Source organism: Callorhinchus milii, unplaced genomic scaffold, assembly GCF_018977255.1.
Source record: "Callorhinchus milii isolate IMCB2004 unplaced genomic scaffold, IMCB_Cmil_1.0 Scaffold1, whole genome shotgun sequence".
In the NCBI taxonomy this organism is placed as follows: domain Eukaryota; kingdom Metazoa; phylum Chordata; class Chondrichthyes; order Chimaeriformes; family Callorhinchidae; genus Callorhinchus; species Callorhinchus milii.
In genome coordinates, this window is record NW_024704742.1 from 91,003,076 (window position 1) to 91,030,900 (window position 27,825).

At 41.6% G+C, this 27,825-nt stretch overlaps 1 protein-coding gene across 1 annotated transcript in view; it reads left to right on the top strand.

Annotated features, from left to right (window-relative positions):
• bnc2 (basonuclin 2) overlaps positions 1–27,825 on the top strand; it is a 120,725-nt gene that overhangs the window by 63,110 nt on the left and 29,790 nt on the right. Inside the window, exon 4 of the mRNA XM_042346828.1 lies at positions 16,634–18,600. Coding sequence (XP_042202762.1) covers positions 16,634–18,600 — 1,967 coding nt within the window. The remainder of the gene's footprint in view (positions 1–16,633; positions 18,601–27,825) is intronic.

Genomic DNA, 27,825 nt, shown 5'->3' on the forward strand with positions numbered 1-27,825 from the left:
TGTCACTACATTAAGAGGATTTCACTGTCTCAGCAGATTCGTCATTTAATACAGAGGATTTCACTGTACCAGGAGTGCTCACAATGTTAAGAGATTTTACTATATCAGAGAGTTGACACTATATCAGGAAGCTTTTCACTATATGAGGAGCTATCTGATTGTAACTTTAAAATTAATGCAACTCAAAAAGTGATTAGTTGTCTTTTAAAAATTAGCTACTGAATATATTGCCTTGGGACATCCTCCCGACGTGAAAGGCGCTATACAAATGTAATCTTGTTGTTGTTGTTGTTGTACACAGCCACTTAAATGCATGCAAACTTGAGAGTTCCCCTAAACCTTGATTAAATGTGAGCTTACTCACTCTCTGTTTCTCCCTGCTATAAAACTGAGTACATTTTAACAAAATGATTGCACTCTTTCGGCTATTGGAGACATCTCCAACAATCAGCAGATCTTTAACAATTCAGCACACCCCCAACTCCTCACTGGAGTGTTAGCCTAAACTGTGAGTTCAAAGATTGACACACAGATGAGGAAGGGTGGAGGTAAGGAATTCCACACTCCTGAGGTGCTGGGAAAGAGTGAATTATAGTAGGAGACTGATTATATTAATGTCCACAAAGTGCTTGAAAAGATATTGAGCCACGGTGAATTGGAACATCCAAAATTGTAATTTGGGTGGACACTGGAACACCAGTGTGTGTTGGGAAAAATGCAAGCTGATTTGGGATTTCGATTGACATGACACTGAGCTCCCAGTGCCAGGCTTGTCTCTCTGGGGAGACACTGAACAAGTTCAGGAGTCTTGCTACACATACAGTGAAGAACGGACAGTCAGGAAATGTCAACACAGTCAAACATGAATAAAGAGGAGCGTATTGAGATAGAGAAAAGACATAAAGAGTCATATTAAGTGTTCAACGGATTAATAATTACACATTTAAGATAGGCAATAAAGTTATAATCCAAACCAGTTCCTTCAAAGCGGATTGAAATGATTCAGCTTTGTAACTTTCAGAGCAACCCACAGGGCAACAAATCAGTTACAGGAATAAATGATAACTAATTCCCCTTTTTTTTATTATTTCATTCGGACCTGGTAGTGCTGATTCACAATCTCAAACCCAGCTGACAAATTACGCTTATTTATTGGACTCATCAGCAGGGCTGAAAAGCTATATTTTTGACTAATCCAGACAAAGTGTCTCAATTGAGAGGAATCATACTCTCATCATTTCTATGTCATCACACCATTCAGAGATTTTAAAAACAATTTTCTCAAAATGTATTGCTCAATTGCTCCATGCTGTGTATTTCCATATTAGGAAAGAGTTCAGGGGAAATGCAAAAGGCCAGCTAACAGCAAGCTGTACAGTATTTTTGTGAATGTAATTATTTCACTGTGGCACGTAGCTATTGTAGTGTCAACTACGTAAGCACTTTATGTCCATATAAAGGTAAGAGATAAATCGAGAAATATTCTGAAATCAATAGGTCTCAGGATTTAAAGTTACTGTGAACGGAGGCAAGTCATAGTTCTTTCTGAGCGACACAAGTTGAAAAAATTACTAGGGTCAAAGTCCAACAGGCATAGGTCACAAACTACGCTGATCGAACTGAGCTCTGTTGCTTGTCAGCTCAGCTGCTCATGCCTTCATCTGACCAGTAAGTTCTCTGCCAAAGCAGTAAATATGGGCCAAAGGGACAGAGGTCAATGAGATCAGGGAGAGATGTGAAACAGTAAGATTAGAAACAATAGGTGTCTTTTAAATCTGGTGATTTTTTTTCTTTCATCCCTCTCCTTTTATTTCAAAGGTAACGCTTGTGATATATAGGTACTTGGGGATCTGTGTGTGATATTTCTGTCTGATTCAGGCGCTGATCTCCTTTGAAGTGGACACTGCAGTCACTGACTGACCAGCAGATGTCTTGCTGCAGTTGCATTGACTGCACACAGGACAGACAGTGAGCTGTGTCTCTCGAGACTCAAGGCCTGCAGGTTACCACTCGCTTAAAATCGATCCGATGCTTCAAGTATTATTCTTGACATTGGCACTTCAGCTTTTCTTCTCACTTCTGGCTCTGCGTATGTTTGTGTGTGTGTTTGTGTGTGTATGTGTGTGTGTTTCTGTTTTTCTTTGGTCTGTGCTCTATGAGCGATATTTCAGACTTATTTTTGAAACAAAAATCTATTGCAAATCCCTTTGTCAAAAAATTCCTTAAGGAATTTGATAGTATCGTAGAATCCTATTGGATCCTATAAGACTTTTATAGGATTTTCAGTTTATCCCATAGGATTTTATAAGATTCAATACGAAAACCTAAAAATAATTGTGAGGGATTTGGGAAACAGGCTATTTACAGAAATGTGGACTCTTTACATTTTGTTTTTTGCAATGTAGAAGGAAAACAAAAATAAATGACCACTTTTAGAAAGAGTGGAACACTCTCCCTCAATCCCTCCACCTGGTCCCCTCTGCCTGCTCTTTCAAGTCCCTCCTGAAAACCTTCCTGTTCGACCGTGCTTACGGTCACCTCCCCCACCCACCCCCCCACCGGTTCAGAGTCAGGCTCCACCACTGTTAAGTGCTCTGAGATGCTACTCTGCATGGAGGATGCTATATAAGTGCAAGTTGTTGTTATTGTTGATGTCTTTTCTTCAAGACTGTTTAAATTATGGGTCTTCAAGGGCAAGGTTAGCCATTCCAGGGTTAGTATGACAGCAGGTCTGAGTATAAGCATTAGAAAATATCCTGTCTTGTCCACTGTACATATTTTGTACTTTTCTCATCATTAACACTCAAAACCCACTTCAACATCTACTTATCACGTGGCTGCCTTATATCGATATATATATTTTAGGTGCTGATGCCTATTAGGCTTTCATATCTTACTGCATGGCATTGAGCATCAGCTGAAGATTAAGAGTTTAATGTACTGGTGTGAAGACGGTGTGCCAACTGAGAAGGCACTGTCAGTCAGTACTTGCACACTCTCACAATTTCCTCTAATGAAGTGATGTCCCCAAGTATTGTGCAGAAGCATTTTCACTTTGAGAATTCACATGGAAGAATTTTTTCTCAGGTTGGGCATGCTCTGCTAAGGAGGCAGTAAAAAGAGAGGGTTGCATGAATTTGTGAATAATCTGACATTGATTTTCCTAAATCCTGGTAGTGTGATGTTAGAGAAGTTAATGTTTCAGGGTGAGATTGCCTCCACCTTCTGCTTTTTGGCATGGTCCCCTCCCTCACTCTTTATGCCAAAAAAGTGATGATTTCTAATTTTATGCAGGGTATTGGGCATTGTTACAGAGCCAGAGTCATGGTCGTATATCCTCTTTGCACATTATTCTTAACCCTTAGATTTGTGGCAGCTTTAGGGATTCCAGGCTTCCCGCACTGCAATGGTCAGCATTGTGAGATTTCAGCTTACACACTGTGAGTGTGATTATTCAGTGAAATAATGCTAGTTAGAATTTTACTAGATGTCAGAGGTAGCTTCATTACTACAATTTTAATATTTCACTGAATAAACAATTCAGTGACAATTCAGTCAAAATAAGAAAATACCTTCAATTTGTTTTTAAAAAATATAATTTGGTTATTCAATCCATTGCTGTTAACAATTGGCTGCTGTGTTTAACTCACAAAATATACATTAATTCACTTCACACTACATTCTGTAAAATCGTTTTGAGACGTTTCAACGATGTGATAAGGCGCGATATGAAATGAAAGGATTATTATTATTAATTCAAGCACTTGTTTTTCTAAAATAAAGTTTAAACAGCTACAGTACTTTAGTTCTTCCTGCCTTTCCTTTAGTCTCGAATTCTTCTCTTTCTCGCATTCTCTCATTTTTGGGCGTTTCGATTTTTTGGGGGATCTCTTACGCATATACAGTCCCTACCCGGACAGTCGTGTGAAGTTCTTTGATGTTTCAACGATGTGATAAGCTGCTATATCAAATGCAAGGATTATTATTTTTACGTTATTGCCAATTAATATTCAATGTTTCAAATTTCTCGTTTCTTAAAAATACTATTTAAAAANGATACAATTTAAAATCCTTTTTTTAAAAAAAAACTTTGCACGTTATGCTATATTCTCAATATCCAGTCTCTGATTGACTGAAAACCAGCTCAAAAGTCCGCTTTTCCGATCACTGCACATTCTTGAAGGTCGATGCACCTTTGCACCTCCCCTGATCGATTCGGTGCACGTTGTCACCTCCGAGGTGTCACACAAGCCGAAGGCGGGATAATTCGTCAGATCATAAGCATCTTATTTATTGTATGTTTTTTCTTTTTTTTAAAAAAAAATCACTGTGTAGCACTGAATCTCGGAAATAACTAGAATCGGTGGCCAGAGTTTCCGTCTGCATATAATAATAATAATAATAATAATAATAATAATAATAATAATAAGGTAGTTCACAACACTGCCCGGATTGAACACAGTGTAGGGTGGGTGCAGAGGCAGTGACATTGCAGACTTGTCCCCTCTTCAGTGCACTGGGCACCAGCTCAGCACTGCCCACCCTCTGCCTCCTGCACACAACACCTGTTTGGGACAGAGCTCTGTGGGGTTTACCCGCAGCTCTTGCGGCGCTCTGCAGACGGCTGTTTGCAGACTGCAGCAGAGGCGCAATGCACAGGTCGGCAAAGGGGGGCAATATCCTAATAACCGGGGCATTTTTTTGTGTGTGTGTGTGTGTGTGGGGGCGCTTCTGTGCGCTTTAACCTTTGGAGGTGTTTAAAGACCGTCTTTGCCTTTTGCGCTCGATTTCGTTCCTAAAACAACGCGATAAAGAATGTCACCTCTTCTGCTAAAGATCAGTGTTTCACACACACACATATATATATATCCATATATATAAAGTATATATACACACAACACTGAGATGGAATTGAGGCATTTTCTATCGCAATTTTTCTTTGCACTTTTTATCCCCCGCAGTATTATTTTCGCCTTTATATAAAAAATATTAAGGGGGTGTGGGGGGGTGGGGTGGGGGGCAAGTGCACAGGGACCACAGAACATGTGGGGTCCACACCAGCTTTGGGGGGGGGGTTAAAAATGCTCCTTGTGTCTGTGCATCCAGTTGGTTTGTTCATTATCGGTTTATAATAACTATTATTATTATAATTATTATTATTAAAATAAAAAATCCTTTTTTTCCGCAATGGTTGTTTGAAGCCAAGTTCATAATAGCATTTAAAAGGAATCGACTGACTATTGGATTCGTCAAATAATATTAAACGGTGTGGGGAAGAGCAAAGGGGATGTCAATAGAGTAAATAGCTCTACTGGAGGGGAAAATAATCCCCACCCCCCCCCCCCCCCCCCCCCACACACACACACACACAATAATGAGTTTAAACACTATAAAAACAGATCTGTGACTAAAAAGAGCGCTGTGATTTCCACAGTCCCAGTTCCAAGTGCAATCCTGTTATCTCCCTCTTTACGACAAGTCTGGGAAGCACAAGGGTTGTGTGTGTGTGTGTGTGTGTGTGTTTCTGTGTGTTTTAAAATCTCTAAATTTACGCACAGTATACACTGCAAATGCAGCAATACATAAAAGGTATCTGGGGCTGAAAGACTGAACGAAGGGGCTGCGGTTTATTTAATTGAGGGAAGGACAACCAAGAAGGCGAGAGCGTCTCTAATGGGATAATGAGAGCTGCTGAGGTGGGTTTGTTGTGTTAGATACTGACATGGACCAGTGCTCACAGACTGCGAGCATCCCGCTGTTTTGTATGGGTTTGGGGGGGGGGGGTTGGAGGACAAAGTTGGTTCACACTCAGCGCTCTTCATTTTATCCTTTTAAATGAAGGTTACGACTGGAATGGGATTTTTTTTAAAAAAAACTGGAGATTTTTCTTGGGAGCCCCCAAAGATTTGGTGGCTGCAATGAGTTCAATCACGGTTGATGCTCTATTCGGGGGAGAGGTTTTTTTTTGCTGGTTTACGGAGGGTATGTGCTGTTTGCATACATCGGGTTACATTTGATGGGATTTTCAGGTTTGTCGGTCTGGATTGCAATCGTTTGGAGTTTCTGTCCTGGTCACTTTGCATCGAGCTGTAGTTATGCAGTTATGTAACTGCTTAGCGAGTGAACGACAATAATGCTGTAATTCGAGCACAAGTCACTGGGTCCACTTTATCTCAAAGGGTAAAATAAATACCTTTAATCCCTCTGAAATAACTTTGTGCAAAACCAAGGCGTGTTTGCTGTGTGCTCAAAGCGTTCTGGAGGTTTTTTCGATTTTCACTGCAAAAGATAAAGCTTGAAAAGGGTTTGGCTCAAGGTAACGAGCAAAAAAAAGTTGTTTGTAGTCTTAATCCTACCCCCTGAAGACCCAATAAAATAAAATAAATTCAACACCAGCTGTGTACTGTTGCAATTTATAGGGCACTACTGTACAGTCAAAACAAGTGGTTGGTAAAGAACCCTTCATTTGTAGAGAGAGCAAAAGATCAAGGAGACACAATGATGTGAATTTGACCTGTTTGATTTGTACTTCCAAACATTTTTTTTATTTGTAATACAAATCATGGGAGTCAAACACAAATACAAAAAAAAATGTTGTGTCACACGCTTTTCTTGGGATGAAGACATTGCCCCCTTTAACACAACAAATACATATTGGAAATAAATTGAGCAAAGTAAACCCACCAGACACCCCATGCTTTTAAGTGAGTTCTGAATGGGAGTGAGGTTATAGACCTTTGAACTTCTCAGGCAGTTGAATAGGCTGGTGGATGGTCTTAAATATCTGTCAATCTCTACAGTTTAATCTGCTAATACACAGTCATATGCTTTACATTAATTCCTGCGGGTCGCTTTGAGGTGTGATACAGCACCAGGACTAACCCGGGGATTGTTATTATTTATATGCAATGTTCCAAAATGTTTTAAAGTGGAATTTAAAAAAATAAAATAGGCGGTTTCTCCATGTGCTTCTTTTTTAAATGTGGAAAACAATTTCAGTGGCTGCGCTGCAGCATTGCCTGTGCAGCAGGAGAGCACAGAGTATTAAGTGTGATTGCGCTAATTGGGGGTAGACTGCAGCATTGTTGTCTGTTCTGTTTTATCAACAGTGGTATTTAAGTGATGACACACGGTAATTTGTTCATCCTGCTGTCAGCATAATTTACAAGGTAACGGGAGATAAATATATCTGTGTAAGATTCATTTACAGTGACACGATGGCAGTTACACAACGCAGACGCTGCACAGAACCCTGACTTTGAGATAAAGTGGACCTGGTGACTTATGCAGTAATTATGGCATAATTGTCATTAACCTCACAAACAGTAGTTTACCCATATTGTTTAAAAGGCTCCAGGATGCGTAATGACAAGGCAATCTGTCAAAGCGCTGGGGGAAATATTAATGAGATTTGTGGAGAGCTGTATGAAAATATGCAGAACCTGGCTGAATTACATTAATGGGAAGGGATGGGGGTGGGGGGTGGGGATGGCTGAAAAGACACTTGCATTGGCTCCTCATGGTATGTTTGCATGTTGCTGAACACCTTCTGGTGTTGTAGCCTGAACTACCCAACAAATTAAAACTGTATTGAAGAGTTCCACAAATCTTTTTTCTTGCTGGTGAGGTTGCCCTGAACTAGCCCCCCCCCTCACACACACACACACACACATATAGGCACACACACAGCTAAGCATACATACATGCACAGGCAAACACACACACACACACACATATACACTGGGCATCGAGGCTTTCTCTGGGACTCAGTCATTATGTACCCCATTGCATTGTGTGCCATGTGCTCCCCTGCTCATACTCTGTGATACCCCAAGTTTCAGATGAATCCAAACTCACTTAATGGCTCTGACGTTGGACTTAGCACTAATAGGTATTATTATCACAAGGTATATTCAGTTGTTAGCTGTTGGACTGGAGTTCCATAATATAATATTGCTACACTGGGGTCTAATATGGGAGCATCAACAACAACAGGAACTACAACTTGCATTTATATAGCGCCCTTCATACCGGGTAGCTTCCTGTCATACTGGGAATTGGTAATAGCCAGTAAAGAGATAAGTGTGGTGCCAATGTGTGGGAATGCTGTGCTTGTGCACCCGGAATAAACGATGGAGTTGCAGCCAGTCGGTGTGATGCTGTTCTGGTTGTACCATTAGGATTAACCGTTTGTGACTCAGTCACTATTACTGACTTTGATTACAAATTGCTGTATATTAGACACCCACCCATGTCCACCTCCTGGGACAGGTGGTGGATAAGGCAGCACACTTTAGTTAGTCACTCTTGAACTGCTGGGACCAGGGAGAGATTGCTTTTTGATGTACGTGTAAAAGGAACATGAAATTCTGAGTTTACCATAGCCATTAGAAATCAGAGAGGAGTATTTGACTCTGAATCGGTTTCTAGAATGTCTTGGCTACAACTGTTCCAAATGATCTTAAACACTGCTAGTTCTCTGCTGGGGAACCACACCAGTGGATGCATTTGAATAAACTGCCTATTAATATCTAATGGTGCTGCACAATTTTATCTTTTTTATTTTCTTATTGACAATGTCTCTTCTTGCTTGTACTTAAACAATATGCTAAAGCTCTTCTGAACTCTCAACAATACGCTTTAACCTGATTTAAGAAGAATCCTTTTTGTGGCATTCATCTCTTTTGGAGTCCATTCCTAGGAAGCAATTATCTGTTCTTGGCATAAGAAAGCACAAAACAAAATAAAAGGTTGTTCACTCCATAAAGCTTGTGTCTTTACTTGACTATTTGTTACTTTGCCCTGTCACAGTTTAACTTCCTGTGGGAAGATTCTGTATAGTGATACTCCTGATCCCCAAAGGTAATCCACCAAATTTCCAGAATATCTCCACCTCTCACCTTGGCTGATTTCCCTCCACAGATGGAGCCGTAGCAAGACTCTCCTCTGCTGCCTTCCCTTGCCCATGTATGATTTAATAGAAGCAGTAATACGAGTGGAGAAAATGAATGAAATGGTAACAAACGAGAGGCAAAGAATAAGAGACAAAAAACAAACTGAAGAGATTAAAAACAAGTTTTTACCTCAGCCTTCCTTTCAAATCAGGCAACATACAGTATTTTCCTTATCTCTGTAATAATCCTGTTTTAGACTTTTTTTTAGGAAATCGCAGAATTTCTACACCATAGAAGAAAGCTGCTCGGCCCATGTCTATGCTGTGCTAGCTTCCCTGCTGGAGCTTTCTCCTCTAGTCCTAATCCCCTGCTCCACATTCCCTTTAATATTATTTTTCCCTTGAAGTATTTGTCCAATTCCCATTTAAGAGCTCTTATGGACTCGGTTTCAAGAGACATTTCTGGTGAAGCATCCTGTATTCTAATAGCCCTCTGTGTGCACGCGTGTGTGTATTCAATAAATTCTGCTAGCCTCCTCCTGTTTTCCTCTAGTGATAATCCTTTATCAGGTTAGCTTTACAGATAGGCAGCTCTGGGTTAGCAAGCTGTTAGAATAACCAGTAATGAAGTACAATATTAGATACAGTGCAGCTGTTCATTGTCACAAAACCCAGGAGTGTTTGGGGCTGTAACCAGCAGGAAACCGTTCTCTACCCAGATGTGACTGCCCCACATACCCTACCCCCCTCCCCCCAACCCTAATCCACTTTGATAAGCAGGAATGACAACAATAACCAAGAAGTTCGAAATTATAAAATTGTGTTATTGCGAGTTTCTCATCAGTTGTGTAGCCTTGCTAATTGAGAAGAATTTAACTTTAACTAGGAATGTTTGATTTTCAGTTTAAAACTCTGTCTGGTTTACACAACCTATAATCTTCGTGGAGTCCCATATTTATTATTGTTTTTGGTTTTGGAGGGATTATTATTAGGCTCTGTGTGGAGTAAGGAAACTTGCCCAAGGTTTCGCCCTCTGCCTGGAATTGAACTCAGGTCTCTCGCTTGCAAAGCGAGTGCTCTAACCACTGAGCTACAGGATTCCACGATTTGATTTATTAAACATTTTTCTCTCAAGTGGAATAAATTTATTATATAAATAAATGATAATAAGTATTAAAAATGAAATGCTGGAATAAATTATTGCCAGCACCTGATTCATTCCACCACGCGTTCCTGACAATAGCACATCCCACAGTCAGTGCACTCACTCAAATGTATCATCCAAAATGTCTTCTTTCAAACATGCGACAGTTTTGTATAGTCTCTTTTAATTAGTTCAGCTTGTACAGATTGAGAAAGAGAGAAGGCTGGCTGGCTGCGAAGGTATGGCAGAGCTGTCATCTCATTTCACATCTTAAAGCCTTTGAAATCTCTTCAGGTCTGTCACAAGGTTAAAACTAAAACACATTGTGGGACTGTACCCACATGGACTGGACGTATATTTCTGAACTACATATTGCAGATATAATTGCCCTCCCGAAGAGCAGTTAGAAACAGGATGGATCCCTGTTATGTATAATAGGTCAGGACAGAAAATGAGGTTGTACATCATCAGAGTGGCACGTAGCAGGGCAGCTGTACCATTGTTCATGTTGTAAGTAGCAGGATTATTCAGTTAAAAGAATTTGCGAGTATAGAGAGATTGACAGGAATTTGCTTAGATCATGACTGAAAGAACTCCCATCCTCAACATAAGGCTCTGCATTTTGGCACTATTTCTGTCATAAAGCTACTGATCCTTAACTCCTAGTTAATTTTCCACAAAACATTCAATACTGCGTGGTGGGGCATTCCCTATGGCACGTTGTATAAAGCACAAAAACATTTGGAGATTCTGTGTATCCTGTATTTTCCTTCCTTATATAGTAACCCGATTAGACATTTATGTACATGTTGTCTCACGCAGTGTGATACTCAATTTCTCTTGAACATTAAATTATACCAATGTAGTGTTGTGCCTTGAGTGGTTAATTGTGAATGTTAATTGGCGATGAAGCTTTAAGGCAACAACTACTTTGCTTGTAACTATTTTTTGTGAGTGGGTGTTGAAATAAATTTGTATCCCTCAACTACATGCCTGAAAGATATTGAGGGACATGGAGAGCAACAGAGGTGCAATTTGGGCATAGAACAAGCACCATAAATATAATTCCTGGCAATATGGGATATTTAAAAAACCAAAATGGGAATTACTTTAATAGTATTTTCTATTCATAATACTCTTTTAAAAAAAAGAAAGCTTGTCAGTATGTTTGACCTGTGTTTGAGCCTTTTAAACAACTCTTAGATTTCATGCTGTGCTTTTCAATCCAGGAACCAGTTATTATCTTTGTTATGTAAAAGCATAGCACCAGTAATCATTAACAAATATATCCCCTCTGCTTTCTAAGTGGTTGGAATTCTCCAAAGATGAAAAGCAAATTAAGCAAGAATGTACAAGTGGGTGTACGCTGACCAGATTTCAGGACATTGTGTTTAATGAAGCTGAGCCTCCAATGGCAATAAAAGGATGGAGGTGCAAATTAGATGACTGCTGCCAATATCTGCACTGAAGTTTTGTGGCACACCCTGAATGCAGACAGAGCCTGGTGCAGAATGTAACAGTCGTCTCAAGATGGGTCACTGCAAAATCAGCTTCTCCTCGACGTTACTGGAGAATGCGCGCCGTCTGACTGAGATCTTTAGGAACAAACCTGGGGAGCACAATAGAAACAAAGCAGAAAGGGACTTGTGTTTTTCTCATTTGTAATGATGTCATTACCAGATGGCTGGGTTCATTCACTTGTGATGTGTATGTCGCTTACTGCCTCTCTGAGTCTGGTTACTCCAATGCTCGCTTTATCTGCAACTCTTCTGCACAGCAGTTGTTCTGTCAACTTTGTACATTCTTTAACAAAATCACTCTGCATTTGTAATCATTTTTATTTTATACCCAATCCCCATTCACATGTGGTGACAACACCACCTAGCAGGTCCTGTCTCATCTCAGCATGTGTCTCTTCATTTGATGATTTAGGCCAGTTCGTGATCAGCCTGCTAATTAATCTTTTCATGAGGTGCTCCATGTTGGAGAAAGGTAAAACATGCACATCATTCCTGCTCTTGGAGATGCATGTAGGAAGAAGTGACATGAGGTGGACAACTGATGATTTGGAAATTGGCCATGTTTTCATGCCTCTCTATAGGTGTCTCACCAACACACAGAGAGAGGCATGAAAAAATGGCCAATTTCCAAATCAGTCGCCTAACTCGTGCCACTTCTTCCTACACGGGTGCCCATGATGCAGGAAGTGACAATAGCAACCCTTCCTGCATGTAGCGTGCATGAGTGTAACACAGTAAGTGACGTCAGCAGTCACCTGATGACCCAGAAGTCAGGTTTTTTTTAGCCAGCACCAGAAGTTAGATGCTTTGCACTTCCAAGTCAGCGGCTCCGCACTGCAAACAAAGCAACACTATGGCAAAGGCCGCTAGAACAGGGTCCCCCTGTATTAGAAATATTGTGTATTTGACCCCAATTTTAAAAAAAATTCTAAATTGGTTCATTAGAGTAACCACTCTTGAAGATAACAGACAGCATAAATGAACAAATCCAGGAATTGAAGGGGGACTGGTGATAACACGTTTAAGATTGTTCAAAACAATTAGTCTTGTTCTGCCCTGTCATTTATAATATAAAGATGTAGTAAAAAGATGGCTTTGTTAGCAATTAACATATGATAGACCCCATGGCAGCAAAAAGGATTTATTGCAAGACAGGTTGAAGAGAATTGGACTGAGACCCTTGCTGGTACTCTGAAGTTAAGTTGTAGACTTTGCAAGATGGCTATTCAGGATGTTTTCTACAGCAACAATGGGGAAAGAAGCTCCATTCTTCTCCCTTCCCATTGCTCTCATGTTAACAAGATGGACATCTGCTTATTCACGGGTTTACATTTGTGACCTGAACTATGTGACTCTAAGAAAATATTTGAGATCTAAAACTTAACCAAAAATGTCATCCGTATCCTGACCTTGTGGGAGCATTAACTCTTCAAACAGAATGCAGTGCAATCTGAGGAAGTATATTCACATCAATTTATTTGGTGCTATCTGTCCAGCGCTCTTGTTTATTTATGCATTTGTTGGTGTTGCATAGGATTGGGTCAGAACATTCAAAAAGCTTTTCTGTGCGTTGGGAATGTAAGCAGGAAATTACTTCAAGATGATTTTCGAGAGCAGTGCATAGAATTGAAAACAGTTTTTCACTGCTGAGCTCGCATAGTATTATTAGATGATGTGAACACCCTTACTCTGTGAAAAAACATTTTTCATACATTTATGTAACCTTTTTTTCTGGTGTCAATTCTCACCAGGTTGAGATCAACGCGTTGGGCTTATGCATAATCACAACAAGCTGCTGCACTCTCTGTGATGTTAGCCGGCAGTTTTGTAACAAACCAGATCTCAGGTTGATGCATCACATCTAAAGGAGCATCCTTCAGGGTACATTCTAAATGCCTTGTGAATATGGAAGGCAGGGAAATGTTTAAAATAATGATCAAAGCCAACTACCCCACCCCCCCCCCCCCCCCGAATTCCTCCTGCCAGTAATCCATCGGATGTTTCCCGGTAAAAGGTGTGACAGTTTCAGTGTCAAAAGTTTGACTAACAAGAGGCAGCTGGAATGATGGAGCGGTAGTTAAGCGAGAACACCAATCTGTACCTGATGCATGTGTTATTTAGCAGAAAGCTGCACAGTCAGTGCTGACTTTTGCAAATGTGTGTTCTGTATTTATAATAATAATCCCTGCATTTGATATAGCACTTTATCACATCATTGAGATGTCTCAAAGCGCTTCACAGGATACACTGTCAAGTGAATTGACTGTATTTTGTTTCTGAGCAAAATTTGCTTATTTGCTTGGTTCTAGTTTTGAGGCTTAATGAATCAGTCCTGATATGTGTTGAAACATTAGTCTAATTCTTCCCTGCAGCCCCTACACCCATTCCTGCAAAACAACATACTGATACTGGAAGCAAAAAATGTTTGCTGCATTTTGGTACCACTTTCACCATACTCTGCCTCAATCACAAACTCATTGCTGTGGAACTGTTAGAAAAAACAATGCCTTAAAAGGGAATAATAATGCAGGAGGAAGTACTTGGAAAGCAAAGAACTTCCCTTTTATCTTTGTCACCTGTGGGTTTTTTAGAGGGTCTGCTGCCGGTTAGAATTACCGCTTTGTAACACGGTCCCGAGGAGACTCGACATTCCGATGGGGCAGATGCTGATCTGTTCTGCTCTGCATTTCTGCTCTGAAGCTCCCTAACCAAGTACCCACTGAATGCTGCAGTTTACGCTGTACTATCTATAAAAGGGTTTGGGGAATCACTCTAGATTATGGGATGACTCTTATTGGAAATTGTGCTAAGAGAAAATGAAACTGGAAACATTGGAGGGTACATTTATAAATCAGTTAAAAGGCAAGATCGGGAAACTGGGGCTTATTGTTGCTCATTTTCAAGTTCCACCGAAGACTTAATGGTGGAACTCTAATCCTGTTTATCTTTCACATGTTGAAGTAATTGTTAGTGAATCAATAAAATACTTTACTGCAATGCCCAGTACTGTGTGAATGATTGTAATACATACAGAACTGGGTATAATAGCCTGAAAATCGGAATAAAACTCAATGGATTGCAAGGTACACAATCAGATTCAATCAGTTTACCCCCTATTCTCCTCTCCTCTTCTATTCTCCTCTCCTCTTCTTTTTCTGATGGTTACTACATGCTTTCATCATCATTGAATTTAGGGATTCTAAAAATAATGAAATAATCAGAAGGTTCAACGGCACTGTGATGTGGAGCCTTTGGTTATTTGCTGGAAAGTTGCACGTCGGATAGTGATTGAACTGATGAGAATGAGCGATAAACCATGGCCGTGAATATAGACAGTCCAAATATGTCCGGTCCACAAATATCAGGTCAGAATCAAAAGTAGAAACTCTGAACTTTTGCTCTGCCCTGAACTGAATACAAAAGGTACAAGACTCTCCAGTGTCTCTGCGTTGCGTTGGCTGGGCTATGGGTCTGTATCTTGTTGAGTTTATCCTGTTTATGTCAAAATGAGTATCAATGCTCTTCCCAACTCCCTCAGCTCCCATTCCCCTCAGCTCCTACCCTCAGCTCGGGTGCTTGTGATGCCCTCCTGATGTGACAGGCGCTATATAAATGTAAATTTGTATTGTATTGTTGTAATCATATCCTACTGAGCATCCTCTGCCATTCATACACACACAACACACATACATTCACCTATAATTAGCATTGGGGAAAAAACTATTTTCTGCATGTTTGTGCCTATTGCAATTGAATCACATGTATTCAATTCCTTTCCCCTTTCAAACCATGCAGTAGTCGACGTGTGTATTTGTGTGTGTATGTGTGGGGGGAAGAGATAAATCAGCATTCACATTCCACTGACTCTTTTTTTCTTTTTTGCTGTTCCTTCTTTATTATTTCATGTTTCAAAGAGTTAATTTGAAGTGCTACATCAATATCATTAATATGTTACAATATTTGTCCAGAATAAAACTAGAGTGTAACATCAAATTTCCAGTGCTACCTCGAGGCATATAGCAGACTGACATGCTAATATGAAAGCTGCGGAATGCTTTTTAATGTATATTTAACAAAGGCTCTAGTGATCATCGGCTACAGAAAATTCTCCCTTTTTCTTTTGTGAAGATGTTATGATAAAAAGGAATAGAACTGTGCATGTGGAACCTTCATCTCATTTTTAATATTAGCATTCAATTTGGATGTGTGGTAGTTTGGTTCACAGTTAAGTTTGGAGCCTTTCTTTTCTATTTTTCTTTTCTTTCGTTGGTTCTTTTATTTCTTTCATTTGTTTATTTGTTCGTTCTTTCTTTTGTTCTTACCTTTCTTCTGTTTTTCTGCCCTCTTTCCTATCTCAACAGGAATAATTCAGCAGTACAGTATTTGTGTCCTGTCTTAGGTTGTATTATTTACAACAGCAGTGAAATCATATCGTGGTTTTCAGACTGTGGCACCTATCTCGGGAGGGTCATGAAAACACCCATTACTGAGTTATTTAGGAACAAGAATATCATGAGTGTCCGTTATGTTTTTTTTTCTATTACTAAGAACAGTTAACCACAACAATTGTTGTTAAATCAATTTTGTTTTTATTACATAGTATTATTTTTGGCCGCACTCATTCGTGTTTGCAGACATTTTTTCTCAGATGCTTCCTCCCATGTCACCATATTTGTAAGGATTATAGAAAAGATCCTTAATTTACTTTGAGTCTGCACAGCAAGAGTTCCCATATTAATAAGCAATGTATACTGAACATCTACATAAAAGCGATCATTGTTTTTGTAATAGCAGAATCTTAGGTAGTTCATATCATTGAGTCCCAATGGCTTTCATTCTGTTTGCTCTGACATTATTAAACTCTGTCTGTTTCACTATCAGTGAACCTAATTACCACATTTGCATGCTAGAAAAGTTTGCTTTGCGGGTCGAGTGGTATTAGCAATCTTTGCATGTTGCTCCTGGGCCTCTGTTTCATTAGTGGACAGCGGAGCATCTTCAATCGACTGCCGTAATTATGCAGGATCAATAAGTTTTTTGTGTTTGTCTTTGTTGTTTCTTTGATATGGCCTGAAGGATGCTGCAGGCAAGGTGCTGGACCGCTGGGCCATCATGTCCCGGGAAGAGGAGATCATTACCCTCCAGCAGTTCCTGAGGTTCGGAGAAACCAAATCCATCGTGGAGCTGATGGCAATTCAAGAGAAGGAAGGGCAAGCAGTAGCTGTACCAGGTTCAAAGGCAGATTCTGATATCAGGACTTTTATAGAAGGTAACAACCGTGCCAGAAGTCCTAGTGTGCTGTCTCATCTAGAGAACGGCAATCCTTCCAGTATCCACCATTTTGAAAACATCCCCAACAGCTTGGCGTTCCTGCTTCCATTCCAGTACATCAATCCAGTCTCTGCTCCTTTACTCGGGCTTCCTCCAAACGGAGTCCTGCTCGAACAGCCCAGTCTGAGATTGAGGGAGCCAAACCTTCCCATTCAGAACGAACACGTTGAGAGCAGCAAGTCGGAAGTTTCTATCTCACCGTTCGGAAATGACCAGGCAAACGGCAGAAATATCAGCAGCATTACCAATGTCGAGCCCAAAATAGAGCCCAACAACCTTTCGCCCACTCACACTTCGCCTCCTGCAAGCGATCCAATCAAGCTGGACATCCCCAAAAGTAGCTTTCTGACCGCAAAGATTCAAAGGATGAAAAGGATGGGTCAGACACCCAGAAAAGGGCGTGTGGTCTGCAATGCCTGTACTAAGACTTTCTATGACAAAGGTACTCTCAAGATCCACTACAATGCTGTCCACCTGAAGATCAAGCATCGGTGTACAATCGACGGGTGCAATATGGTTTTCAGCTCCCTGCGGAGCCGTAACAGGCACAGTGCTAACCCCAACCCACGCCTCCACATGCCCATGCTGAGGAACAACAGAGACAAGGACCTCATCCGAGCCACGTCTGGAGCAGCTACTCCAGTCATCTCCAGCACAAAATCAAGCTTAAGTTTAACATCTCCTGGACGTCCTTCTATGGGTTTCAGTTCTCCTTCGATAGACCCAGTGCTGCAAAACCCTTTGGTCTTCCCTTCACTAAAGACAGTTCAGCCCGTTCCTCCATTCTACCGAAGCCTCCTGACGTCCGGTGAACTGGTGAGCCCTCCTACATCGCTGCCCACCAGCCCCATAATGCCAGTGCCCGGCATCGAGCAGGCTTCTCTCACCGAGCCACAAGCTTCCGCACTTTTACCTCCTCAAGAGCAGCACACGGCAGATCTCGCCCCCAAGAAAAAGTCCCGGAAATCGAGCATGCCTGTGAAGATTGAGAAGGAGGTGATCGACACCGCCGATGAGTACGATGATGATGACAAGTCCAGGGACAACTGTGTCTTGAGCAATGATGGCATCCACGACGATGAGATGAATAACTGTGACTCACACGACGAGATGAGTCCCGGCCTCCCCGTGAAGGGCACCCTGGCTGGGGACGAGGAGAGAAGCCTGGGTGGGCTGGAGGACAAACAAATGGGCAGCATCACGTCTGAAGACCAAGAGCACGACCGGGACTTTGAGGATGAGTCGGAAAGCTCTGACCCCAAGATGTGCGACGAGCCCATGGACAACGATGAACAAACACACAAAGACATGTATGACAAGGATGAGATGTTGAGTGGCAAGGATGAAGACAAGCGCAATGCGCACTCCCCTCATCCAGAAACCATCAAGATAAAGGAGGAGTTCACTGACCCAACCTATGACATGTTTTTCAGTATCAGCCAGTATGGGTTGTACAATGGCGGAGGGGGGAGCATGCCTGCCCTTCAAGAAGGCTTCTCACCTTCAGTGGGCTATAGCAGCCCCCAGAAATTCTCACCAGAGAGCGAACTGTGCTTGAGTCCCGATCCCAAGATTTGTTACGTGTGCAAGAAGAGCTTTAAAAGCTCCTACAGCGTGAAGTTACACTACAAGAACGTTCACCTGAAGGAGATGCACGTCTGCACGGTTGAAGGCTGCAATGCTGCATTCCCATCGCGGAGAAGCAGAGACAGGTACTGACTGCCTTTTTCCCCTCTTTAAGTTAATTGTTTAACTTAATCGTTTATCTTTTGTTGACCGAATAGTAATTAGTTCTTTTTAAAAATCAAAAAAATGTATATCAGCCCTTTGCATATTTTTGTTTTAAATATTAATGATGTGATTAAGCCTAGTGTTAAGCTTTATTTGATTAAAAAAATGTTTATAATGCTGCAAAACGTTTTATGAATTAATGCTTTGATTGGTTTGTTTTGTTCAGTTGAATGTTGTTAATCTGGTGTTTGAGGTAGCCCGGTTGCTACAGGGCTTTAGTGTGCTTACAGACTATGTCAGGCATGTGTCTGCCTCTGCAGCTTCACAAATGGTGAGTTCCAGATCTCATATGCGCTGTCTTGGGAAAGACATTGAGGGGGAGACGAGGGAATGAGAAAAAGAAAATTTAAGTTTTTTTAACCAAACTGAGCTTTTATCTACTTTCTCGCAATCACTTCAAGAGCAAAACTGGTGTAGGTTCTAGAGCAATCCACCTGCTCGGTTGTGTATCATGGGGAACTTAATAAAAATAATAAATCCAATTACAAAGTGGGGGAAAACCCAATTGTAAAGTGTGTTCAAAAACAACATCCATATTGGAAAGTAAACTGCAGGCTTTCTACTGTTCTGTTCATTATTCACAGTTTCTGGGCTTTTGTAACACAGTGGAGAATCTCCCGTTGTGTTAACGTGAGCTCCCAAATTGTTGTCTAAGCTCAGTGTCTCACTTGGTGCCTTTGGTTTCAGTGCAGCGACAACATTTATACATTTGGCCACCTGTGTTGAAATTAAATGGCTCCATCTGGTCTGTGCAGCTCTGCCTACCTTGCTTCCTCCCTCCAGGATCCGCACGCTAAAGAAACATCTTCGCTTTCTATTCAGTAACGACAAACTAAAGAAAAGAAACTTTCTCACTGACTGCCCATGTCTTCTCCAGTATCTTCACCTAAACATTCTTACTCACTGCCCACATCCCTTCTAAGTATCCTCACTGTAAAACTAACATCCTCATTATTTCTTCTCCAGTAGCCACACCCTAAATCAAATATCCTTGCTTACTATCATGCGTCTTCCAGAACATGCATGCTATCGCAGCTTATCTCACTTACCGTCCATGTCGCCTCCCTGGTGCCCACACGTTTTATCAAATGTCCTCACTTACTCCCCCAACCCCTCCATCACCTGGATGCTGAAGCATGGATGAAGAAGTGTTGCTTGTGACCCATTTGCGGAATGTAGTGGAGGTACAGGCTTTGTGATCTACAGCTGGATTACTAACCTTATTCCATTGCTGCTGAGGGACAACATTAAGCAAAGTCAAGGTGTTTCCCAACATGAAATAAATTGAATGGAGCAAGCATCATTGATGATCTTGGACAACTCTTAGTGGTCGGTACTGGATTGGCAAAGTCTTGGAAATGGGTTGCCTCCGTCCTCTTACAAAAAGATGGGAGAAAAAAAAATATCTTTAATTCAAAAGGGAGTCATGTGTAAAAACACACAAATTATTGATTTGCCAGGACTGTGTTGTGCATTGGGTTAGTAAATTGGTCTATCATTCTCTGGGACATGGGTTCACATCCAATCCACATTGATGGGATTTAAGTCTTCTCCATCTGTGAAGACTCTAAATGGTGTTTTTTTGAAACCCAGTTATTTGTCTCCTAATTTGACACAATTTGTCTCGTTGCGAGTATGTAAATTGGAAAATTGGTGCTGTTGCAGTAGGAGGTTCTCCTCTGAGATTGCACTGAGGCATATCAACCAATTTACACAAAAAAAGGCTTCAACATTAAGATTGTAATTAAGAATTTACCAAATTCTATACACTCTGAAATACTTAACAAAAAGAGTATACCTTAGCCCAGTGGAATTTCACGCCAATGTGGAAACTTCTGTGGAAAAATATCAGAGATCCCCAAGCAGGTGTACAGAAGTGAATAGAGCAAGTGACCAATGCTTTTATTTAGATGTATCATACTGTGCTCACATAAATGGTGGACTTATTTTGGTGTTTGGGGTAACAAAACATGTGCAAATGTGTCCTTTGGGGAGAACTTCCACCTGGGGTTAGTTTACTTTATTTATGTAGCTTTTCAGAGTGTTTGAAATTTGGCATATTCTTAAATGAAGCTTTAATTTTGAAGTCAGTTTTCTGTAAGTTTCTTTTAACTGACTTCAAAGTTTGTGAAGAACTGAATTCAACAATTTGCTAAATTCTGGATGCTCTGATACAGAATAAATCTTTACCTGGATGGAATTTCTCCCCACACATGCCTTTATTATGCAATGAATAAGCAATACAAAGGATTTCAGAATCACCCGTGATGCTTTTCATTATTGTTGATTTCATAAGTAAGGGTGCCGGTAATTTTCTCTGTACAGGTGGTTAATCCACAATGTTTGGATGTTGATTGCTAACCCACAAATCAGACACCGGGATCGCACAATATGTTGTACTATTGCAAAGGTACTTCATTGTCCAGGTGATGTGCAACAGTAGAAAAAAAAGAAACACCCAATTATTCCAGGGAATGGCACAGCTCTTTCCTTTGCCTGATCTGTTCAAAGGAGGAGTAGACCATTCAACTACAAGACCGGTGGCCTCCATGGACATTTATGGTACCTGTGAAACTGCTTTTAGTGGCCTACTTCTTACAATAGTCGCACATCACCTGCGGATTGAAAGAATTAAATATCTTCGTAAAAGTAGCTTGGAGCTCTGTACCCACGGGCTCAAACTCCAACTCACACATCCAGCAATAGTGGGTTTTGATTGGTAAATTGAGTCAGTCTATGACTGATTGGTGGATGGAGTCAGCCTGATAACACCTAACACAGTTTGCTTGGTAAAAAATGAAAATCTAATAGCATTTTGCAGGACATTGATTTAAATTGTGTGTTTAAATCCACCTGCAAACTTTAAGGAAACCTCACTACAGAATTCCGCCCCCCTACACAGTTGGATTAAGGTTTGATTACTGCAGCATGGACTCTATTAAATGTGAATCAAAGCCCAGTTCACCGGTCTCAGACACAAAAAGACTTAATAATAATCCTTGTACTTGATACAGCGTCTTATCGTGTCATGGAGATATGTCATAGTGCTTCACAGGATATATTGTAAAGTGGATTTACTGTATTTTGTGAGCAGAACATGGCAAACAGTTACTCACAGCAATGTCCCACAAACAGTCATGGAGTGAGTGACCAGTTTTATTTTTGTGAGGATTGTTGGTCAGGACACCGAGGAGAAATTCTCTTCTCTTGAACATGAAGAGGGGAAAATTCACCAGGGCTGAATTTTTTCTCTCTCCCTTTTTGTCCTCTTCTCTTCTGGCAGCTCTGACTTATTGCTGGACTACCTCACGGTTCCACTGGGTCTCTGCAGTTCTCCTGTACCTTGACCACATGGCCATTGTATGAGTTTAGAGCAGGGCTGGGCAACTTTTATTAAACAAATACCAAAAGTCCAGAAATTTGACTTTTTACCAAGGTTGGGTTGGGCGCCAAACTGTTTTAGGCAATCACAAGCTGGCTGCATTCATACGATGAAAGTCCACCTTTGTTGAATGTGTGAGTGGGAAGTAGAACTCGAGTTGAAACTTGGAGTTATGTGGGCTGGACATTGAGCTCCATGCCTGAAGAAATTTCTCTGCAGGCAAGAAATTGTCACGTTTTACTGACCCTGGCCTAGACAGTAATAAGTCTCAGTAGACTATTGTGGAGTCCTGTAGCTCAGTGGTTAGAGCACTCGCTTTGCAAGCGAGAGACCTGAGTTCAATTCCAGGCGGGGCGAAACCTTGGCCAAGTTTCCTTACTCCACACGCCTAATAATAATCCCTCCAAAACCAAAAACAATAATAAATTGGTCATTTTCAATCTACGACTGTTTGTGGGACATTGCTGTGCGCAATTGGCTGCCGCGTTCGCCCACAAATATACAGTCAATTCACTTTACAGTGTGTTCTGTGAAGCGCTTTAGGACGTCCTCCCGACGTGAAAAGCGCTATATCAAATGCAAGGATTATTATTATTAGGATTATTATTCCACTGTGAAGCACATGACAGCCAAGGACAAACTTATCCCATGCTTGCACATTTTGCCAACACTCAATTTATGTTCATACGTCAAAAGTGGAAACTCTCTTCTCTATTTGAATAGTGCCATGGGATCTTTTACAGGATCTTGGCTTAAAGTTTCATCTGACGGATGGCACCTCCAACAATGCAGTACACCCCCAGCAGTGCAATGGAGTGTTAGCCTAGACCATGTCTAGACTAAGTCTAAGTCCTACTGTGGAGCTTGAACCTACAACCTTCTGACTCAGAGGCAGGAATGTTGCCAAAGAAGCCAAGCTGATGCCAATTGTTGGACCAATTGGTTATTTGATGCCTGAAACTGTTGCTATGTTACTGCTCATGCGTCTGTCTACAGCAGCAACAACAACTTGCACTCATATTGCGCCCTCCACACAGGGTACTGTCTCAGAGCGCTTAGCAGTGGCGGAGCCTGATTAGGCTTGCACAAAAGATGGCTACAAGGGAAAAGTAGAGAAAGGTGACCATTTCCCATGAAACTGTACCTAGTATATATCATGGTTTAAATGAGATGAATAGTAAGAAGAAAAATGAAGAGTGTAAGGGAAGGGGTTGTAAACGTTTCTAAAAGTGCCAGGTTTCTTCAATTATACGAGACTGATGCAGATACCACATATTTCAAACCAATGTGCATGACACACATAATCACTGAATTTCTTGGCAACAATATTCAGCAAGCTATTTCTTCATCACTTCACCATTCTTGACAGCACAATAATCAGTCAATGTGGACGACATCGCATATCATTGATGCAGAACACACTAGCTCTCGGAATTGGGACTCGTAGGCACAGCGGCCAAACAGAAAGAAACTTGAAAGGAAACACTCCCACTTCCCTGGAAAAAAAAGGAGCTTATCACGAAGAATGGATACATGGGAGTTATTACAAGGCAATAATGCACCCCCCTCCCACCCACTCATCCCCACCACCAAAAAGGGATTGAGATGGTCATAAACTACTGAAGCGAATCCAAACTAGTTCATAACCTTGCCTGATTACACTCCCTTTTCACATAGGTACTTTTACACATTAAGACCCAACACTTTAGAATGTATCACTTTCATTTCATTTGATACTAAGTTTATGAAGTGATAATCTCTGACTATTATCAGAAAAGAACACAGTCAAAATACAGGATAAAAATATAACAGACAATTGAAATCATTTTAAGGGTGTAATCTTACTGAAGCTCGGATAAGCCACTTTGTTGTTTTATGGTTCAAAACATCATCTGAATACTTTGATCAGTTTACTGCCTTGTAATCACTCCAGGCATCCAGTACCTCAGCTACTCCCACAACCCAGTTTTCAATCCTCCTGGGAGAAAATGTGCGTGCTTGAGTGTGAGTGAGTGAGTGAGTGTGTGAAGGTAAATTGGGTCTCTTTAGGGATTGCTGAGTTGGCTCCAAGATGTCATGCCTAGCAATAGATGTTGGAATCAAGTCAGTCCTCTGTGATCGCTTCAACACAGGTTTTTGAGCCACGTGGTCTGATGACCTAGAGGGCAACCCGGATGACAGACCAGCCAAGGTGGCTCAACGACAGTACTTGAAGGGGCAAGCAGTGGGAAGCTTGCCATACTGTGATCTAGATAACAAGCTGGTTAGCTAACAATGTTAGCTGGTTAACCTCCAGCAGTACACCCAGTCTATATGTTTGGGTCTCCAAGCCTTATCTCATGCCAACCTGTACCTAATACTCCCTGGCATTAGGTGATCAGGGTACATTCCTCTGTGAAGAGTATGTGTTCCATTCCAGTCACAGGGAAATTTCTACTCATATGTGGAACTCTCAATAGTTTGGTTTGGATACTCAGAAGCATGGTAATTGGCTTCTGCGTGCGTCAGACACCCAGCTGAACAAAAAAANCACTTTTCAATTTCATCTTGTTACAAATTCTTGGATTTATTTTGTGCGGTATTAAAACGAGGAGTTGTGATCTCGCTGGGTTTTATTTTCCTCGCCCCCGCCCAACCCCTCCCATCACGTGTACTTTAAAATAAAAGTCACACGTTCCTGATGTGAATACTTCAAGCTGAACAACGAGTGTGTGAGAAGCGAGAAGCAGGTTGGAGAAGAGCTGGTAATTATTAGTTCTGCCAGGTTTTTTATAAATACAAAACTGCATATTGTGTATGATCTATGGATGGGTGATTCATAAACGAATCTTCAGTGTATGAATGCTTTTGCGTACTAAAGAGAACGATTGAAAATATAAGTACCTTACAGTTATTGTAAAATCAATTTTGTTTTCTATTCTTTTATTTTGCTCACACTCTTTTGTAAAGAGAAAGGATTTAAACTCGTTATGGTAGTAGATTTGCCTGTCAACGTACTGGAATGTTTGCAATCAGCAGGTAACAGTTGCTGTCTCTGCTGTTCCTTCATCCATCGATAAGGAACCTGTTTAGGTATTGAATTTTGATAGTGTGAAAGGTTAATTCATAACCACTGCAAGGAATACCCTTTACCAGTATCTTCAATACGAACCCAGGGATCTTGATCCAGAAATGAAAAGAGCTGATGCTCATCTTTCTTACCATAATACACGCAAAAAAAAAAAATGTTCAGCTGTTGCAGATGTGTGCCTTTGATTTTTTTTGGACAGTCTTCAGTGGGATTCAACTGCAAAAATTAAGCCGACATCAAGCTTTCTGATGCAGCATGTCTAGTATATACTGTTGGTTGACATTCAGCTGCTCTCTAACCCTTTCTTCAAGCCACTACAAGTCTTTTTAGAAAAAATCTGTGACAGAATTGGTTTACTTTTGTATTGTTTAAATCTCTGCTTTTCACTTGAGTTTTGCTTGTTCCAAAATGTTCATCGTAAAAACGAACATCTTTTAGACCCATTGGTCTCTCCCTCTCCACCGCTCGCTTTTCACTCTTTGCGACATCCCTGTGTGTTTCACTCTACATTTGTTCACCAGATCTGGACAGGTGAGTCCAACCCAGACCTTTGAAACATTCATAATGATTGGGGAAAAAAGAGAAACTGAAACGCTGGAAATCTGAAAAAAAAACAGAATAATGCTTTGAAAGATAAGCTGAAGTTTTGAGTGTGATTCTCCAACGGAGAATGTTAGTTCCAATGTCACACTATACTTCTGGAGACCAGAAATTACACCCCGGCTTAGCCTGGACAATTCCTAAAACCTGACTTAATTTGGAAGCCAGTTTCCCACAATTTTAAATTAAAAATTGTATTGCAATCTAAGACTAAACAACAAATTGCATTTATATCACTCCTTTCACCTCGGGAAGACATCAAGGCACTGGACAGTGAAGGATTCACCACCGAGCTGCGGGCTGGAGTCAAAAGGTGTGGAAGGCAAGGGAGTGATGGTGGGAAGATGAGTGAAGGCACAGTTGAAGAGGAAGGTCTTGAGGGGGCAGGACTAGGAGATAAGACCAGGTGGAATTTCAAACCTGAGAAATGGTTGCTGTTCTTCTTCATGCCTTCGTCACCTCCAGGCTCAACTATGCAAACGCCCTGCTTGTCGGCCTTTGAATTCAAGATCCTCATCCTCACCTTCGAATTCAAGATCTTCATCCTCACCCACAAGGCCATTCACGGCCTTGCTCCCTCCTTCCTCTCCGACCTACTATCCCCCTACCTACCTGCCCGCACCCTCCGTTACTCTGGCTCCGGTCTCCTCCACATCCCCCGCTCCAACCGCCCTACCATCGGTGGCCGGGCCTTCAGCCTCTCAGCCCCTAGGCTCTGGAACTCCATTCCCCCAGTGCCTTCGCCGCCTCCTCCCTTTCCTCCTTCAAGGCTGGTCTCAAGAATGTTCTCTTTGACCGTGCCTTCAGTTCCTCTCTCGACTCTCTACCCCTCCTCGCTCCCTGCCTTCCCTCTCCTCACCCTGACCATTTCCCCCCTGCTCAGATCCTGACCCAACTGTCCAGCGCCTTGGGACGTCCTCCCGACGTGAAAGGCACTCTGTAAATGGAATCTTGTTGCTGTTGTTCCCAACTCCTCCCTCCACAGGCTGCAAGTAATCCCAAACTCTGCAGCCCGTGTCCTTTCTCGAACTCCGTGACCCCATCTCCCCCACTCTCGCCCGACTCCACTGGCTCCCTATCCTTCAGAGGATCCAGTTCAAGATCCTGGTCCTCATATACAAAGCCCTTCATGGCCTCACCCTACCCTACCTCTGCGACCTCCTAACCCCCTACCAACCCACCCGCTCCCTCCCTTCAGCTAGCTCTGGCCTGTCCACGTCCCCCGACCCCCCGCCCCACAATTGGCGGGAGAGCCTTTAGCCACTCTGCCCCCAACCTCTGGCATTCCATCCCCCAGTCACTCCGCCTCGCCCCGTCCTTAGCCTCCTTCAAGTCCCACCTCAAGACCCTCCTCTTCGACCATCCCATCGGCCACCCGCCTTCCCCTCCTCTCCCTTACTCCCTCAATCCCAGCTCGGTTCTGAAATGCTGTACTCTGTCCAGTGCCTTGGGACGTCCTCCCGACGTGAAAGGCGCTATACAAATATTATCTTGTTGTTGTTGGAGTACTGTAATGCACTACTGGTCCCGGCAAACCCTCAATGTCCGAGTCTTTAAGACCATCACCACAGATGGCATTGTATCAAAGTTGGAAAGGAAAGCCACGAACACCAGAAACCTGATGTAAAAATCAGGAAATGCAGTAAATTCACAGCAGGTCGATCGGCATGTGAGAGTTAAAGAGGGGTAGGATCCTTGATCAGAACTGAGCCATATTCAAAACATTAACTAGACTGTCTCTTTCAGATGTCGATTGACCTGCTGTGGTATCCCCAGCCTTTTGTGTTGTGTATAACTGAACATGAATGTCTGCTTTTGATGGGTATTTTTTTAAAATTATATCATGTCAGCCTGATTTAGTTAGAAGAAAATCTTGTAGTACATGGGCCTATTTAGTCGTACACTGGGGTTAAGTCGCTGGTTGTGAGTTCTGTCACTGGCTGTGCTCTGTGAAGTTAGGAGAATTCTTTTCCACAGAGTTACTGAGGACACACTGGAAAGCCTTACCCAAAGCAGTGGCTGGGACAGAATCCATAATAGCTTTTACAGGGGAATCAGGCAATTGTTTGACAAAGAATAAAAGGAAAGAGTATG